Raw genomic sequence first — 19,396 nt, 5'->3', positions numbered from 1 at the left:
CTGGTCTCTGTGCACAGAAGAGGTAATAAGTTAGTCCCGCACACACAAAGACTGAGGTTGGCCTGTATGGTTGTAAGAAGTGGTTTTAATTGCCCAAAGCATCACTTCTGCTGTGCTTCGAAGCGGTGCCTTCTACCATCCGTGAACAAGTGGCAGGGTAAATCAGTCATACAACAGATCGCCATAAAAATATGGCAACAACCACCAAAAGAACCCCAAACCACTGCTGGTTAATGCAATACACTTAAAAATAGTAAACCACAGAATAACCACCTTTCTTTAGCCAACTGTCTTCCAGCAACACAGCGTTTCCCTGTCCCTCCCCGCCAGCCACGAAACCAATCCTACCGCGCGACCGGCAAGGCCTAACACTGCCGAGTCTTTCTTGGGCTTCCGCGCAGCAAGTGGCCGAGAGGTGAGGGCGCACGGGGCAGGGCACAGAGCCCGCTCCGACAGGGAGCAGCCCTGCTGCCGGGTGTCATGCCGCACAGGAAATTTCGCAGTGCCACCACCGCTGGGCAGAACAGCTTTCATCACCCTGCCAGGGCCACTGCGGGGGAAGCGGCCAGACAGTGATCCCAGGCTCCAGAGGGAGACACACACCAACAGGCAGCTGCAGGAGAAGCTCAGGAGGGGCGGACTACAGCTGGCAAGGGGAGGGCAGAGGGCAGGCAGGAATCCTTCACAGCTGTCGCAGAGATTACGCGTTCCGAGTTTTGAAGGCACATCATAAGCTTAGCAGCATTTGGGAGCCATTGTTTCTTGCTGGTCCTACTCAGAGGCTGCAGACAAGAGTGAAGCAGAGGTGAGCTGGAGGTGCCGATTGGAATTTAAGAAAAATGGTCAAATTTGTGCTCCTTTCCCAAAAGTACGTACTCTCACAGCTCTCAGTATGCCTTTCTTTCCTAGGAAAAAAATAATAAAAAACTAATCAAGTAGTCTAACAGCTGTAGGGTCTGTCTACCTGGTGCTCACTAGAAAGGAGTAGGGGAACCAGGGCAAGTGCAAGGCAAGGCCATCCCAATCCATGAGGACAAAAATCAAGGAATGCCAGGTTCTCCTCCTGTACCAAGTGGTTACAGCAGTTAAAATTAAAACTAAATACACACATTTCAGAGGGACAGCTCAGGTTTCTAAGCTGGCAGAAGCCAGCACTGTCTGATGATGCCCAGAACAAGACTGAGGCTCTCAGGAAACAAAAACAATCCCTTTACAAAAAAAGTGCAGGTTCGAGCATAACGAACCATTTCCGCATGGGATAGCCAGTCACGTTTTCTCCCTGGGAAAGGAGCGCTGAGCCAGTGTGGAAGGTGCGACAAGTGCAGTGTACTGACTAGTGTGAAATGCGAAATGGAGCCGTTCAATTAAAAAAAACCCAAGCCCAGCCAGCCCCTGTCCATGCTCTTTCTGTGAGGCTCGCTAACCCTTTTAAAGAGTGCTTCGTCCCCCCTCCCCCTCTTTTTTACTTAAACAAAGCCACAAACCAAAGGATGGAGGATTCATCAAGTAATACTTGCTGGGACTCTCAGGACTTTGAGAAAGAGAAACTGAACGCGATTTGCAACCGAGAGCACGTGCAGGTGGAGGAGCAGCTGTCCTCAGTTCATCTGACAGCACACACGCATCTGCGTTCCTTGCGATGCCACTGTGAGAGAGGCTTTGCCGCGGGTCCTGCGTGTGTATGGAGTGGACGCACACGGTGAAGACAAAAGAACCACCGACAGTTCAGACGCTAACAGCCAATGCACACTGCTGCAGGTGTACAGCGAAGTTTGTTGTCACTGATGTTGATCAATAACGCAGCCTGCAGCCCGTGCCTTTGTCCACACGTGTAGTTGCGGTGAGGGGAGCAGCGCTCCGAAGCAAGCAGTCAGGGAGCCCCGATTTGGCCACAGCATTTAGTAGTCGTCTACCTTGCCATATGAACACAGTCATGTTAGGGTTCATTAGAGGAGCGTAATCTATTAAGGATGTATCTGGAAGAAGTTTGGCATGCATGGCGCATCAAAAGAAACTTTACTGCAGGTGCTATTTATCCTACAGGATCACAGTGCATAAATAGCAATGGAGTAGAGCGTTTCGGTGCCTGTCCTCAAACAGTTCTGTCTGTCCCTGAGTGCTTTCTGACCACTTTGCCTCCGTGGACCTGATCCACTGCCAGCGTTTCCACCTCCGGCTGCGGCTGGGATGGCGCGACGTGGTGGATGCGATGCGCCACCCCGATGTGGGCCTTGTGCGGCTTCTCCCGGGCCGGGCTGTGCGATTCACCGGATGCACGATCGGAAGCGATCGGTGGAATAACTAACGGCCTCTCCTTAACGAGATGTACCTCTGCCGTCTCCCTGGCCAAGAGAAACGGCGTGGGGTCAGGCATGGCATCCACAGGCTCTCTCAGCAGCAGCTTGCGGCTATCCGACCCTATTCTGTAGGCCTCTTCAAACTCGGGGTTGAGCGGCGTTGACAGACTCTTCTTCATCCTGCGCCGCGGAGTCTCCGGCAGTTTATCCTTGGGAGGGGACGGCTTATAGCTGGACAGCACGGGACTGCCAGAAGGGGTCCCCTCCAAAGTCCCACTGGAGCTCAGCAGCTTCTTCTTCGTGGCATGCAGCTGAGAAGTTAAATAGGCAATAGTGCTCGCTCTCTGCTCTAGTTCACTCGACAACATGTTGAGCTTATGGCTTTTCATTTTCAACTCTTCCAAATACTTCTTTTCTCTTTCTTTAATAGTGTTTTCCAGCACCATTATCATCGCATTCTTTTGCTCAAGATCTTTCAGTAATTCATTATTTTCAGCCTCTTTGACTTTCAGCTGGGCTTCAAGATCTTCGCACTTTCTTTTGAGTTCGTCACTTCTTGAACTACCTTTTCCTACAAGAACAGGAAAAGCAGAAGTGTGCCAAGTTAACAACAACCCCTTGGTAGAACAGTGCCACAGGGTTCCTGTTGCCATCCCAAAGCTACAAGAGGAATCCTAAAGACTAACTTCAGCTAAGACTCCAATTTTAAACTACTTCATCTTCAGAAGCACTGTGACAGCTTTTAAGGAACTGGTGATGAGCTAGTGCCGCTCACCATGGTCTGACAGTGTTCATGCTACGTCGAGATGCTTCACGTGTTCTGGGGAACAAGGATTACAGAGGCCATGCTTGCTGAACTGGCTCACAATCGGAGCCATTCTGCAATTCCTCTGGTTAAGAGGAACTTCTCCCACTGCAAATGCCAGGCTAGCTGGGAAGAGCGGCGGAGCAGCTGTCAGAGCTCTCCGGGAAGACGTGCTCAGGCTTCAGCCTCACCCCTCCACGGGCAGCTGAAGCCCGTGACGCCAAGGCAGAGGTGTGCCTCTTCGCTAAGGCTTTGCTGCTACAGGAGTCTCTGTGGGGACGATGTGTCCCAGCCCAGCTGCCTGCTCCTCATACGAGCAGGACGCATTGCCCTGTAGCCCCCAGGGTGCTGGTGCCAGCGAGGGCACACCACCAGGAACCAGCAGCCTGAGCCGTCTCAGTCCCTCTGCGCCCACGCCGTCGGGCATGTGGGGCCATTTCATCACCCTTCCCGTGGCTGTTACAGCGGGGCGGCTTCCCAGCTCTTCAGCAGAGACCAGCAGCCCGAATTTCTCCAAGAACAAGCACCCTGTGTCACGGGGCTGCTGACTGTAAGGTGTTAGGTATCGTCCCCTCCACAGCAGGCCGTGTCTGAGCTTGGCACAGCATCAGCACAGTGGCATCACCGACACAGCGCCTGCTCCGAAAATCCTGGGATGAGCAGCATCTGAGCAACACGGCAATATCAAGAAATAACGCTGAGAACACGCAAAGCTGCTCAGTTGCTTTGCTGAATTTGCCCACGTTCTCTCTTATCTGCCACATGTCCTGTCCCACGCTATCCCTGATCCCGGAGGTTACTCCCAGGGAGTATTTTATTCCTGTGCTTCACCTGTTGATAACATAATACATCTGAAATAACTAGAACCTAGCACATATGTGTACATATATATGAAATAAATAAAAGCTTTGTGGTGTAATTGCAGTACCAGGTAAGTTTTAAAGTCTCACTCTTCTGCCCCTAAAATCCACATTCCCTGTTCTCATACAGCACGCAGTGAACGGACTGCCTAGAAAGAGAGACTGTTGGCAGTTCTACGCTCTGCTCCTGGCTCTTTCAAAGATTTCCTGTGTGACCTTGTTAAGAACTTGTGACATTTACTTCATAAATAACAGTAAGTCTGGAAAGTAGAAAACTACCCTTATGCCTTTACAATTTATAAAGTCAACATCTCCACTGCAAAGTACTCTCACCTACTTGTAATGGAGAAAATACAAACGTTCAAAAAGACGAGGAAGTTTAACATGCACATTGAAGGAAAAATGCTATGTATTCCTTACCTGACAAGTCCGTACTCTTTACAGTCAGCTCATAGGTTAAATCTGAGGAAAAAAAAGTTATTTTTTTTAGAACAACATCATTTCTGTTAGAACAAAAGATCATTTTGTTAGAACCCCATCTGGATGGGGCCAAACTCTTTTCAGTGGAGCCCAGCAACAGGAACAAGGGGCAACGGGCACAAACTGAAGCAGCTCCAGCTGAACACGAGGAAGAACTTCTTCCCTCTGAGGGTGACGGAGCCCTGGCACAGGCTGCCCAGGGAGCCTGTGGAGTCTCCTTCTCTGGAGATATTCCAGACCCGCCTGGACGCGGTGCTGTGTAGCCTGCTCTGGGTGACCCTGCTTCGGCAGGGGGTTGGGCTGGGTGACCCACAGAGGTTCCTTCCAACCCCAAACATTCTGCGATTCTGTGATCATCTATGCCATACAGCACCTGGTGAGCATGCTTGCAATGGCATACCTCACTAAAATTACAACTAACTCTTCCCCCCACCTAAAGAAGTAACAGGAGATCCACTGCAAATTATCCATTCTGTAAAACAGCTATAACTATCAGGTGACAAAATGCTTTTTTTCTTTTTTAAAAAAAGAAGTATCTTTGCTTAATGATCACACAGTTGCACCCCGAGGTACCTGCTGACCACCCTAAAAATACCCTGGGGGTGACCTTTGTTGCTGAGGTTTCACTGCTGAAGTAGGGAGCTGTTACTCTATCCTTGCGAGAAGAACTCGCACCCTCGTCCCCCCGCAGCTACCTGTGCAGTGCTGCTGCAGGCGGCGGATCTCAGCGTGCAGGCCTTTCAGCGTGTTGGCATGCTCTCGCTGCAGAAACAGCAGGTTCTTCTGGGCACTCTGCAGCTGGTTCTCCAGGTTTGGAGTCGCCATCCTGACGTGCAGTTACCCTGCCAGTGAAAGGAGGCAGGAACGTAACAGGGAGTCATCTTGCGCATACACTCCCGTCTCTCACTCGACAGCCAGGTTCAGCAGGAATACCTGAATTTACCGGGAACGAACCGATAACGCGGTCAACCAAATGCTACAGAAGGTTTTTCTGTTTCATGACCGTTTCAGTTGGGAGTCTGTAAGTTCATAGAAAGCCTAATTATACTCTAGGCCACAGCAGCGCAGGGAACTCACTTGTTTGGAGTTAACGCATTTAAAGGATTAACTTCAGACAGACCGAGACAGTAATCCTGTTACAAGATAAAAGTGGAGTTCTGAGAAATGGGGTAGTATGTGTCTCTGTCTCGTTGCGGGTTTTCCACTTACCCCCAGGGATGCAGGAATCAGTGACATCCCTGGACAAGAACATGGAAGAAAGCACTAAGCCGCACCATTCCTACTGAGAAACGCGAACCAGGGAGTCTGACAGTGCCAGGCCCAGCGATACCGTCATGGACGCGGCTGCTGCGGGGCCCTCGGCTGAGATGCGCTCACCGGGACCGGCAGGAGAGAAAGCTCTGGCTGCTGCTCGCTGCCACCGCATCTCCCCAGCTGTGCTAGTGCAGGGATCCTGTACCCCGCGCAGGCCCACACGGCCCCGGTGACGTGGAACACGACGATTGACAAGGACAATGTTTTGTTTCTAGAGAAAATGAGCAGATTTCTTTTGCTTAGGTTACGAGTGCATGGAAAACTGTTACACCGCTGGGTTTTCCTTGTGGAACAGCCTTGTAAAAATAGGCCTTGACTACAGCAGCGCACAGACTCAGATAAAGATACAGCTGGTTAAATGTACGATACTGGAGGCATCCTTGAAGAGCCCTGCACTGCCAGTGTTCCTGCTGCTCCTGATAAGGCAGCCACGGCTTTACGCATACCCACAGGCCAGTCTGCCGCGAAGCATCTGTCTGGCAGAGCTGCAGACACAGACTCTCCAGTGAATTCCCTGCTGCAGAGGTAAAAATAGCTCCTCGCACCAGGCACAGCCCTGGGCTCTCTGCTGCGACATTTCAAGGCGTACCTGGAGGAGCAACCAAAGAAGCACAAACAGGAGTTACCAGGTCCCTCGTGCTATCTAGTCACCAGCTCTGTCACGACACGATTTTGTTTATTGTCCTGTTTCCTAGTGAAAATAAGTGTACTGATGAGAAAGAACAGCGATGACAGTATGCAATCCTCCTGCAACCTCAAAGCACAAAATCACCCAGGCATATTCTTAGCAGTTCCTGAAAGTCACCGTGTGATGGCTGCCCCTCCCTGCACACACACAGAGCGCGCAGTGCTGCTACAGCCAGGCAACATGGTGCTGCTCCACCTACAGCTGGTTTATGGCGGCTGCTGGGTCTACAGGAGAAGAACTTTCCAGAAACATATATCCTTAGTAACTCCACATTGCTCCACTTTAAATTTCTTACCAAGAAAGCTGTCCTGCTTGGGAAGCTTTCTGAAAACCCTGGGAAGTCAGCTGCCTTCTTGGGCAGCTGAGGAGCACAGAGACAGCACAAAAATAGGTGCACAGACAAGATCTGGAGAGCCAGGCTAACGGGGACACGGGAGTGACAGGCAGCAGCATATATTGAGTGGGAGTCACACAAGCCACAGTGGGAGAAACAATTTCTGGGGGCAGAGCAGCACAGGGAACTCTGTGAGAGCCCCTGCTCTGCCCTGTCAGGGCTGGGAGCCACAGCAGCCCTGGCCTGCTGCCGAGCAGTCCAGCCAAGGAGGAGCGAGACCCGTAACGTGGCTAGGATGCTGGGTTAAACACCACTGAGGCACAAAGAGCGCTTGCTTCATCATTACTGTACTAAAGGCTAAAAATGGTTCTGTGTGGTTTTATAAAAACAATTACAGTACTTAGGTTACAAAGATAAGTGAAGAATCAGGACTCCCGTTGCTGGGACAACCATCTGCAATGGTACCACAGCCAGGGTCCGTAACTACAAGACCGCACGCTGTGCGTAAGACAGACCTCGATTCTGTCCCGCAGCTGCCTCACAGGCACCTTCACTGGCTCCTCTTGCCGTGTCAGGTGTTCTCCATTGGGCTCTTTTGGGTATGTAGTTTTAAGACAGAAATTTGATTCTGCAAGTTTAAAACAGGTAGAGCATACACTCGGGGAAAGTAACACACTTTGGGCGTTCCTAAACACAACACAGCCCTGCGTTTAATTTTATGCTTTTTACCCCCCAAAGGAACATCGGACCCAGCGCTCCTGCGCCTCGGTAAAACATTTTTGGGGGTAGGATAAATACAAACACACATGCACAGCGCCTTCCTGATTTCACGTGTGACCTTAACTGACATCATCAGCTGACTTCTCCTTACAGAAGCATATAGTTGATTATAAAATAATAAAGTGAAGGCATAAAAGACTTTCAAGGAATCCACTTCTGTGCAAGGGGCAAAACAGAGTTCCTGGTTACTTTATAACAGAGATCAAAGATTAAATCCAGTGCTCAAGAAGAATGAGGGTAACGGTGCCAACTTGTGCTTTGTCGAGTGGAACGGGTCACTTCACAATCACCATCATTAGCAAAGAAGCCAAAATTATGAACCAAAAAATATTCTAAGAGGAGGTTTCTGGGTTGGCTAAATAAGAAATAAACTGAGCTGTGCATACAGGTTCTTGCTCTATGGCTTCTGAAAAGCAGCCCATCTGAGTGGTGGCTCTCTCCGCAGCCTGGCAGCAGATGCGCTGGGACATCACCCCCCGCCGCCGTGGAACCCCCTCCCCGCAGCGGAGGACTTGCGCAGTCCACAGCGATTGCTGCGGGGCACCAGTCATTTTGAAGACTGATAATATTTTAGCTGTGTTACATTTTCAAAGTGACATCATCTTGTTTGCAGAGCTGACTTCAGACAGACAGAAGCTTTCCCGACCCATCCCATTTCTGCAGTGATCACGATACCCGCAGAGTCCACGCCCTCACCACAGCCAGAGCTCAGCCTCAGCCCGCGTGGTACACCAAGGCTCACAAGGAATTTTTAATCACAAAATGTATTTTCTAATAGATGCTCTAGGCACTGACAGTGCTCGGTGACAGAACAGCCTACACACAATATCCCGAAGCCTTTACTATCACAATGGTTACCAACGGTGGCTTTACACCTGCGACTGATGTGAACACAGAAAGACTTCACCTCCAGCAACAAAACATAGGTGTTTATAACTCAGCTCTTGCAAATAAATGTGTTCTTTAAAAACTAGTTTCTAAATGTTAGAAAAAGCAAAACAAGGCTGTCACTATTAATCTCAGTTCTTTTTTCACCTTGATCTGTTGCATCTTCGAAATCACACTAGGATTACCTACTCTGAAGAAGAAAAAAGTAATCAGAGACAGGCTAGTTTTATAGGCTTAGGAAGAAAACAAAAATTATCAGCACCAGAACATCATCTCCCCTGCAGACTGGTAAGCTAATCAGTGGGAGCAATTAAATTAATCCACTACGAATGTTAGCTGCAGCCCCTCCTCGGAGGAGAAGGGGTCGGAGGGCTGACCTTCCCGCAAGCCTTCTGCAACCTTCCAGCACTTTTCCTCCTCGCTGCAGCCTTGCTGCCTGCCCGCACTCCCTCCTTTCCTTCGAGGGAAAGGGAAGGCCACCGCGGTGAAGCCACAGCTTCCACAGAACTCATGGGCAGCAGCTTCAGTTCAAACCCCATTCCCCCCCCGCAGTCCCCTCTCCTTACATACAAACACTGCGCAATCCGGGCACGTGTGCTCTGGGAAACAGCCGGAACCACCCACCGCAAGAGCAGGGGAAGGGGAAAGTGGCTGGCGTAGACAGTCGCTGTACAGAGACGCGTTTGCTATGAAATCTGCTTAGAGTTGTACAGATTGGTATTGGTAAGGATACATTCCAAGCCACTATTCACTTTGTGCCTATTTTACACCAGATCTAAACCACAAAATTAGGCCTAGAATTAGTAAAGACTGAGATCTGGATGAAACAGATTTCAACTGGATGTGTGTTATCTGTCAATCAAGCTCATGAGAACAGTATTAGATTGCTTTTGCAGCCAAACTTACAAGGAAATTGGTATCACTCAAATGAGGGACGAAAAACCCCCTCACACCTGCAGCCTGAATAGCTCCCAGACACCCACAGCTCACCTGCATTTCACCCAGTTCTCAGTTCAGCAATGCTTTTCCCTGTAGGAACTTTTTAGCCAGTGCCTAACTAAAACGTTGGCCAAACTGCCACAGCAGAAGCCAGCTAAAGAGAAAACTTTTATCTTTCTAGAATGATATCCGATTGTTTTATGTCCCTGGAGATAATACAGCTGAACTGGACACAAGAAGACCGACAATATGGATAGGCTATACAGTAACTCAGGCCAACAACCCAGGCAATTCGTCTGCTCCTGGGCAAGTTTACTAGGCAGACCGTTCCAGAGATCAGAAACACGGGGTTAAAAGGAGGGAAAAGCCTCTCAGCATGACATCCCGGAGAAGCGCTCCTGAAAGCAGGACCTCAGGAGCTGGACACCCGTCGCACTCCCTCCAGGAAACACGGCCTTACTACTACCTGTCTCAGCAGGTGTGCAGTGCACTACGTACAAAACGCACTGTGCTTCACGCCTTAAACACTACTTAAACCGCTTGCACGCCTTCTTCTGATCTCTTCAGCTATGCCAGCAGGGGTTTATTTTATTTTTCTTGCTTTGCTGGTGGTAGCTTGTGATTTTGGAATTGTTTACTATACAAAAAATACTGCTGAGCTCAATAATGGCTTTTACCGAGAAATTACTCAAGAATCAATATGAAGGACTTCACTTCCCTATAGAGAATACTGACCGGCGCCACTCTTTAAAGACTGCTCTGGCAACCGTTCTGCTTTCAGGTCAGACTACAGCAGTATCATCAGACACCTGAATAAAGACCACCTTAAAGAGCCTGGAGACACCACGTGTGTTTTGTAACGGGACAGACCCTGGGAGAGAAGCAGACACCCTCCGGGATGCTCCCATCCCCGACGCTTCTGCAGGACAGGGCAAGAGGAGACATTACTTGGTTCAGCGCAGATTCAGGGCTGTTTGTTTTCCAGACCGTTATGATTTAGTGTGATTATGCCCTTAAGAAGTCCAACCAAATCACGTATTTCCATTTAAAGCATATTGGCTGAAAATGGTGTCTTGTGGGGTGGTGGCTGTGCTGAGGATTTTTTTAAAAAGAAGTGGCAGCAGGAAAATATACTCATTTATGACCGGGAAGTCATTTGCATACAACTAGTTCTCTAAGTCAGTTAGTTTTGAATGATTAGATTATTAAATACTCAAATAATTGGCTTATTAAAACACTGAAGGCTTTTGTTTTCCCCACTTACAGTCAGTTTGCATATTTTGTACGTTTCATAACATCTTACAGCTGATCAGCTTCCTTGTTTATGTAGGCTGTGTAAAGATCAGAGGACACCATGCAGAAATATAAACTGATTTTTAAAGCCAGATACATTGACAACTGTCACAAATTTAAACCATGCACTGAAACATGAAAAAGCTGATATAAATTAACAGCGCCCCTTTAATTCTGCGTTCCCAAGTATACCATTTGTGCAAGCTACTACGACTGCATAAAACATTTTATTTACTGTTAGTCTCAAATTTGCCAGCAGCTCACAGGATACAACACAAGTGAGACCCACTGACCCATGCAATCTCAGTCACAAAGTTTTTTAAATGGGAGTAGACTCAGAGATGTAATGAAAAAGAAACAAATACAATCAAAAAGAAATAATGGTTTCTTTGAATACAAGTCAGTGAACGTTTTCTCATGCGCCTGTGCAGACGCTTTGACTTCATTCCAGGGAGTTTGGTTAGCGAAATTTACAGCTACTCCAAGTTGCTTAACCATTCTTAACCCCCTGTTTCTTGGTGCGTAGCACTCCATCACAAATCACATCCAACAACTGCTCTCATGGGCACCCAAGATCTTACAGAAAACAGTCTTGGGAGGGGCCAGGCTAAAGGAAGAAAGAAAAAAAAAAATCTATTCAGGTACATCTGCCAGTGGGGTTTCAAAGAGGAAATCCTATAAAGCGGTTCTGGGATTGCACTAAGCTGATTTCATCTCCTGCTCTCTGAAACAAGAAAGAATGTGCAACCAAGAACAAGGTTACCATCAAAAAGCGCAAGCAGAACAGCGAAATGCAGAAGTCATCTGAGCCCCTAACAGCCCCGGTGAGCAAGCTCCACTCTCTCAGCATGGAAGTCGGTGGGACAGCGCTGAGCAACCAGTCTCTGGCTGGATTTTGTCAGATAAATTAAGCCAATGCTGGGAGGAAAGCTGTAGCTGCACACACCGTGGAACAGTTACATCACTATGGTTTCTCCTCCTTTCCCGTCGTCTCCAAAGCAACTTACTTTAAAAAAAAAAAAAAGTCTGCTATGTTCTTACACAAAAGGAACTGTGCAATGCAGAGCTAGGCAAACTCCCCCTACGAATGCATATGTCTCACAGCAAGACTTGCGCTGCACACCAGCAGTGCCCAACCTGTCACAGTTACGCGAGCTTTATCCGGGTGGTATGCCGCGTTCCACCCTTCAAACCTGCACAGTTTCTCATTTCTCAGCACCATCACAAAATGTTTCTAGATATAGCTAGGAATGTAGATCTGGAGACAGCTCAAAGATCGCGCCTCAAGTCATCCAGGCCTTTTTCAACCTAAAGTATTGGAATAGAATTCAATATATTTCACAGAATAAGCATCAGGCCGTGTATTAAGTGCCTTTGAACAAAATCAGAGCATCTCTACACCCCACTGCAGGGTAAGAAGAGGGAGATGCTAATCTGTGACTTTAGAGACGGTCCAAAGGAAGCTACTGGAAGGAAGCCGAAACAACTGCAGTTATTAACGTTTTCATTCCTGTCTGGTATCCACTAAACAAAGCAGAATAACCTGCCTTTACATGGATGGGGTGACTATCACCCGAGAAGCTGCTTTAGCTCCCTGCCAACACATATCCAAATCTTCTCGAAACACGAAGCAGGCATTTTCCTCTCAACTGGTATCTAGCCAGTGCCCCCTCAAAAGGTGAAAAAGCTGCCAAAATGCTTTCTGTATGCTACACAAAATACAATTTCAAGACATAATTAAGGATACAAGAGTCTTCTTGGAAAAACTTTCAAAGTTTTAGCCAGTCCCCATTTTAAAGACTGCCACTGAACTGACCAAACGTTTTTAACTAATGTAGCTCCAGTGATAAAATGCCCAACTGACAGACACTTTGCTGTTCCTTGCTTAGATCAGCTCTCCATCTCCAGAGACATACGCCATCCCCGAAGTGTTTGTTCAGCTTATTTCAAAGGACATAGTAAAGGAAACGTTGCAGTCTCCACCGCCACCTCGAGGGCTTTGCTATCTTTCTGCTCGGCCATTTGCTTTAAGCCCTCCCAGCCCATCCGATACCATTACACTTCTACTAATGCAGATCCGGCAGTAACACAGCTGAGTAACAGCCTACTACACCGTTCCAGATTTACGGCCGCCCCTCACCCATCTGTGTGTTAGACCAAACCACTTTAACCACTTCAACACTTCTTGAAGCCCTGCTTTTCAGACTGTGCTAGGCCTACACGACCACCCCCTGCATGTCCTTCCCCTTCTCCAGTGCTCCCTCATCCGTAACGAGTACGGCTGACAGCAACAACTCTACCCCCTCTTCCTCTGCCTTCTGTGTTAAACAATACTTACACGTCATTGCTGCCCCAATAGCTTGTTTTCATGTTCTTTCAGTTTGTGTGTTCTAAGCCAAGCAAAATTAGTAGCTCTTTCCTGGAGATCACTAAGGGGAAAAAGGAAACGTGCCACTCTCCTCCCAGAGGAAGGATATAATTTTGCTTTCTCAGCTCCTTTCCCATTTCTACCGCTTTTCAATGCTATTTTACTCAGTTGTTTCCCTCCCTGGCTTCCCCTTCATTTTCTGATCAGAGATTCTGCAGACTCTTTCCAGTTCATCTCTGAGTGTCCCTGAGGAAGCACAGGTTTTAGTATTTCAGTAAGAAAATAATTTTTTGTTACTCCAACAGCAATTGATATGGCAGCAGAAAGAATAATTAAGTGGACACACTCCTGGTAGCAATGGATTAAATCTTCCAGATGTGCTAAAGGAACAAGCTGGTCCTTTGCACAGAAATTGCTGACTGCTTACGCACCCAACTGTCTACCTGAAGTCATGAGGACCAACCAGCGTACTTCAGATGGAGTCTTCTCTGTGCTTGAGACGACACAACCCCAGAGCCGTCACAATGGAAGAAGACTAAAAGTAATCAGATACCGTGACAGATACTAGTAGAGAATCAAATCAAATGGTCCTGCCCTGGCATTCTATACAGGTACAACTATTCTGACCGATACCCGGTTATCCAATGCAACGCCTGTGCAGCTGTCAAGAAGAGACAGCCAATGAAAATCTGGGTATAACTCATGGTAGGGAAACAGGTTATCTAAATAACAACAATTACTTCAAAAGAACCCTTTAACAACAACGAAGTCCACGCAATTTTTATGTTTTTTTAAAGTGAAATCTCTCACGAGTAAGGCTATATCTTAACTTAGAGGAACAGATTGGTTCTCTTCTGCTTTCTAGCACACACCCCTGACGTGTGGCCTTCACTTCATTTACCCCTTCGTTCCAAGGATAAAGTACTTTGTTATTTTAATATAGTCTCCATCAAGCCACAGAACACAGATTGCACCCCGATCACAGCTAGTCAGTTATAATATTGCAAAAAGACACCTTAGTCTTTCTACTAAAGTCAATTTCTTTTGGCGGAAGGGGAATGAAAAGGAAATTAATATTCAGCTCCCCCAGACTAACGCAGTATCAGTGTTACACAGTAAAATGAGCCTGATCCTATTTCTTTCAAAGTCATTCAGAAAGTTCTCCAGCTTCAATTACAGCTGAATCAGGACTTACGCTAGTAAGGTGGGCTGTGGGAGGTTTTTGTACAAGAATATATTAAGTATAACTCCAAAGTTATGCTTAGAAATAATACTATACCATGGAAAGGTCAAGGGTTTTTTTTCAGATATCAAATATTCACTTACGAACACTTGATGTTCTCTTTTAATTTTATTCTCTACGATCAGTAACATGGGAATCGCACAAGAATTCAGAGAATATGTATTTGTGTCATTTAAAAAAAATTTCCCAGTTCTGAAGGCTTAATGAAACACAAACAAAAAAAAATTACTAGGCTGGGTTCACACGTGTGACTTGGTTGGGCATTTCTCCCCATAGCTGGACAATAACGTGCCGCCAGACAGGCATGCAGCTATCCAGTCCAGCCGTGACTCTGTCCCACCCCTTCCACTCGCACATACTGCGCAAGAATTTACTGTCATGGTTCTGAAACGCTTCGAAATCACTTTCCTGGTCACTCAGTGACCCACGCGAGGGAACTGGTCGGCTGTTTTTCCACTGCCTGTTTTGCCGGTGACAGGTTCACCGTGCAGCACTGCAGGCATCTGTGCAGCTGAAGGGGAAGGTGGGGAAAAACAATAACAATTAAAAAATCTGTAAGCAGGGCAGGTGGGTGGTGCAGGCAGAACTGCCTCCTGCAGCAGCGCCAGCGCCGGGCACTCACCTGAGCTTCAGCTCCCCCTGCAAGAGCTGCAGAAATGAGGATTTTCAGTTTACCTGGAATATTTGTGAAACACATCAAAAGGCAACGAAGCCCTAGAGCAAGCTGTCCTCCTAGGAGAGATCCATTTACAGAGAGCAGCTAGTGTAACAGCAGCTCTACACAACAGCACCACAATTTTTCAGGCGAGCTGAACAGGCTGAGGAGTGTGCTTTTCCCTAATGCATTCTGCGATGCTCTTTCACAAGCCATTGATTTTATTATTTTAGAACAGCAACTGTGATCAAACATACAAAAATTGGTCTCCACTTTGCCAAAGTAAAGGTTTTGAGACCTGCTGATGAAGGAAATCTAGTCATGGTGATGGCCTGTGCCCAAGTCCTTTCTTAAGCAAAATTTCTTTTTTTTTTTTTTTTTTTTAAAGTAAATAGGATGCCAAGGCAAAAGAATTTCAAACAGAGGTGCTTTGTACTCTTACTTACATAACCCAGGTATCTCCAATCGAGACAATAACACTGTACACTGCTTAAATCAAGCTTTTGTGAGGAACGGAAAGCAAACAAGCACAGATTTTTACTGCAAAGGAACCCTGCTGCTGCTGACATCGTTTGTACGATTTGCCCTGCACAGAGGGACACTTCCTTAGCTCCACACCTCCACTCCGCAGAGGTGGGATGCACCGCACCTTTGGTGCCCTTCCTCTGGGCACTCACCCCGATTACAGGGAGCTGCTGTTCCCTGGCGTGTTTTCAGCCTTGCTAGAGGCAGCCGTCTGCCTGCTTAGGGAGAAGCCATGACATTTTACAGTTTTCAGTCAAGCAATGTTTTTTAGTAACATTGATCTTAAATCCTGTCTCTCACCCAAATAATTAGGGCCAACAAGCAGCAATGTATTTTAACATTTTAAGTACAAACCAATGATTATCTAGGAGTGAAATGAGAGTAAACATGTTCCTCAACAGCAGGAAAGAAACAGTGATCCAAATAAAAGACTTTTCAAGGATTATTTCAAAAAATCCCAAACAAACAGCTTGCAGAAGTTCTGATACACTCCCAAGGACATTGTTTTCAGCAATATTCTGTCATGCCTCTAACTCCCAGCAGTAAATAAATGTATTGCTCCCATTTATAGTACCATGCTCTTTAACATCATCAGGAGAAATGAGCTAATGAGCTGCTAGGTAACCGTAAAATGTTATTACACAAAATTATTCACCGGTCACATGGAGATACTGACTAACACCCATTATCACACTGTGGGATATCCTTGTTTAGATGAACACAATTTTTCACGTCACTTCAAAACGTGCACAGAGACTACCTGGGCACACGTTCGTTGAAGATACTACAGCCAGATACATGAAGGATGCCAGGTCTCATCAAGCAAGTGAAGGAATCGGAGCTGAGGTGCAGCAGGTAGCAGCTGGGGCGGGGGGGGGGGGGGGGGGGGGGGGGGCTAACATTCAAACTTGGCTCTACTAAATGCACTTTCTGTTACCTGCATTTGCTTTTGCAGGTATCACATTAGACAGCATGCAAGAAGGGAGCGGAGAGTTTGTTTTGGCGCGGTGCAGATGCAAAGGAAACCAGAGCTCCAGCGGTAAGGTTTCTGCCTGAACAAAGGGCACCCTCCTCGCTCCGGGCAGCAGCACTCAGTACCATAGCTCCCACGGACAGGACAAGCTCTGTGAGAGACTGTTCCGATAGTGCTCGTTAGGGGTACACAATATTAGCTTAGTGCAGCATATTTGTATCAGTAACAACAGCGTGCAAGCTGCAACAAGGCACACGGACTTATGTCTATGCTTTTCAACGTTTCGCAGCTACTCACAATGTTTTATTGTGTGCTGCAGCGGACATCAAAGAGGCTGCAGAAAGCCAAACCAGAGACTTTTCACGCTTTTTGCAACACCAGAATCCTTAGATCTTTCCTTTCTTCACCGGTGGCTTTGCTTTTTAAACCAGCAGTAGGAAAAGCTATGGCCTTGTCTAGCCAGAACACACTTAGCTATTTCCCTACAGCATCACGTTACCTGACACACCGATTTTTCAATACGTCACTGCTCCTCAAAACCCACCACTGTTACTAACAGACAGACACACATATATATTGATACACAAATATATACAGAAAGTGTCACCTGACAGCAAAATAAATTCTTAAGCACTATTAACAGTTTCAGAAAGATGGTGTCTGTTCTCTGTACAAAGTAAATGACAATTTGCTACATTTTTTGAAACTTTACTATGGAAAATGAAGTTAAACCTGAACTTGAGTAAGAGGAATTACATAATAGCATTCTGTTTACACAAGTACTGCAATACATTGTGAATCCTGAGAATATAAAAGCAATCCTTCAAAGTCTTGCTACTTTAAAACACCATTTTTTAAGCCATAACAAAGTAATGAGACACCTAGAAATGAGAGATTAACACACTAGCAGAAGTAAACTTCCAAACTAGTTCATTACAACTGTATTCCCTCTGTCATACTGTTTATAATGTTCAAGAAGTATTTTACTTTACATTCTGGTCCACATTCAGGAGTAACAGCACTGGGGAGTTTTTATTTTGCCTTCCGCTGCTAAAGGATTGACTACACAGTAGATCTAGGCAAACAAATATATTGTCCTTAATACCTACGGCCTCTTGAAATAGGGCACAGAGAGGAACAGTTTGGTTTTTTGCAACTCCAATGACAACATGCATTTAAAAATAAAAAATCATTTAAAAGCCCTGAAAGTATGCAATTATACCTGAAATCTGAAGTAAAGGAAACAACTTAAGGAATGAAATAAGATAGCTATTCTAGAGTTTGCAAAAACTACTGGACTGAAAGCCACATACAGTATTTGGACTGGTCACGAGACCATCTATTCTAAGGGGATGGGGGAAGAAACTTTAAAGATACATTAAGCAGAAGTATGATAGCAGGATGAAAACAAGTAGTTATGCATCAGTTTAGCTGATATTCTTTTTTTTACTTAAGCATCTGATACTTTCCTCTGCTATGACCTCCTGATCTTTGTTCTTTCATTAAAAAAAATGACTGCTGGAACCTCAGTACAACCAAAAGTGTGAAAAAATAATATTACAAGCCTGCCACTATCTGTTTATAAAGTACTTGCTTTAAATAGTCAAATCAAGAAGCAATGTGCAGTTTAAGAGCATAAATGTCTGCATTTAGCCTAGCCTCTCCCAGAGGTTCATAATAAAGCACTACAGAATTACATTTGCTAAATGAGCAAGTTATATGGAAAAAGGCACTGTATTTACAGTCACATCCTTTTTTTTTTTAATTAAGGAGCATAATTTATATTGCAAAAGCACCAATAAAGCTTTTTTAAGCTTCAGCGTCTTACCATGTAGGCAAAGCCAACAACTACCCTGGATGCTTCTTCTGCACCTGCAATGCAGATCAAAACGGACAATTCCACCCTCGGGGCTGCCTCAGCTTCTGGTTTTATTCACCTCCACCGCCTCAGCTTTACACAATTTAATAAGCCCAACTCTCCGAGGCAGACCCCGGTGGGCAGGGCCCCGCGGCCCCCCCCCCCGACCGGCGCAGGCAGAGCCAGCAGCTCTGCGGCTGGAAGCACCCCCGCGCCCGAGGACGCCCTGCGCTTCTCCCCTGCCACCTACACGGATGTTCTCCTGGGAAGCCAAAAAACCTCCTCGCTTCGACCGAGGACCACTCCCCACCCGGCCACCCTGCTGCTCGCAGGCCCTTTGCCACCCGTGGAGACCCCGCTGTCGCGTCCTGAGGGGAAAACGCACCGCACGCAGGGAGACCGGCGGGTGGAGCCCCCAGACATGCCCCGGCGGGGGGGGTGGGAGCCCGCGGGTATGGTGCGGAGGAGAGCGGGGGGGGAGGCGGGTGGGCCGCGCCCTCCTCAGCTCGGGTGCGTTCGCAGACAGAAATGAGGGAAACGTCCTTGCCCCGAGCGCAGAACCGGGAAGATACGGGGCGAGGCGAGCTGCAGCGCAAGCTTTTCTCGGGGTTAAAAAAGGCCTTTTACGCGTTAAAGAGAGGAAAGCAGGCACCGGGAGCCACCCCGCGCTGCCTGGCAGAGCCCTCCCGCCCTGAGGCGCGGCTCGGCCCGGCCGCCCCCGCCCCTGCTGAGGCGCCCCGCAGCCCCCGGGGACCCGCCGCGCCTCAGCCCCCTCACGGCGCGGCCGCCCCGCACCCAGCCGCGGGGGATCCCCCTCGGCTGGCCCGCGGCGGGGGTGACAGGGGGCCGTAACGGTTCCCGCGGTCCCCTCAGCCGGCCCGGAGCTGCCGCCCCCCCGGCCCCTCACCTGGCTCGGCTCCCGCCCAACCCCTCGCCGCCGGGTCAGCCGCTGCCGGAGCGCATCACCCCTCGCCGCCAGCCCGAAGGAGTCGCGGGGCGCCCGGCGGGGCCGGCACTTACCGCCCGCGGGGGAGGACGACGGGGGACGGGACTGGGGGCGGCGGCGCAGGCGCAGGTGCGGCTGCGGCAGCCCGGC

The 19,396-nt window shown here is 47.9% G+C and overlaps 1 protein-coding gene across 2 annotated transcripts; it reads right to left on the bottom strand.

The window, feature by feature from the left end:
- Positions 1-65: 65 nt before the first annotated feature.
- Positions 66-19,369, bottom strand: CCDC92 (coiled-coil domain containing 92). 2 transcript variants are annotated; one of them, XM_075434328.1, is made up of 4 exons: positions 19,208-19,369; positions 5,138-5,284; positions 4,383-4,424; positions 66-2,868 (listed from the first exon to the last, which is right to left on the bottom strand). In XM_075434328.1, the coding sequence occupies exons 2-4, from the start codon at positions 5,265-5,267 to the stop codon at positions 2,093-2,095; spliced, it is 948 nt and encodes a 315-aa protein (XP_075290443.1). In that variant the 5' UTR covers positions 5,268-5,284; positions 19,208-19,369; the 3' UTR covers positions 66-2,092. The 2 variants fall into 2 exon arrangements, with proteins under 2 accessions (XP_075290443.1, XP_075290444.1); XM_075434329.1 differs by having other exon boundaries at positions 19,321-19,345.
- Between the last annotated feature and the right edge of the window lie 27 nt (positions 19,370-19,396).

The sequence above is a fragment of the Opisthocomus hoazin genome, chromosome 13, assembly GCF_030867145.1.
Source record: "Opisthocomus hoazin isolate bOpiHoa1 chromosome 13, bOpiHoa1.hap1, whole genome shotgun sequence".
In the NCBI taxonomy this organism is placed as follows: domain Eukaryota; kingdom Metazoa; phylum Chordata; class Aves; order Opisthocomiformes; family Opisthocomidae; genus Opisthocomus; species Opisthocomus hoazin.
The sequence above is the reverse complement of the archived record's forward strand: the minus strand, read 5'-3'. Positions and strand labels throughout refer to the sequence as shown.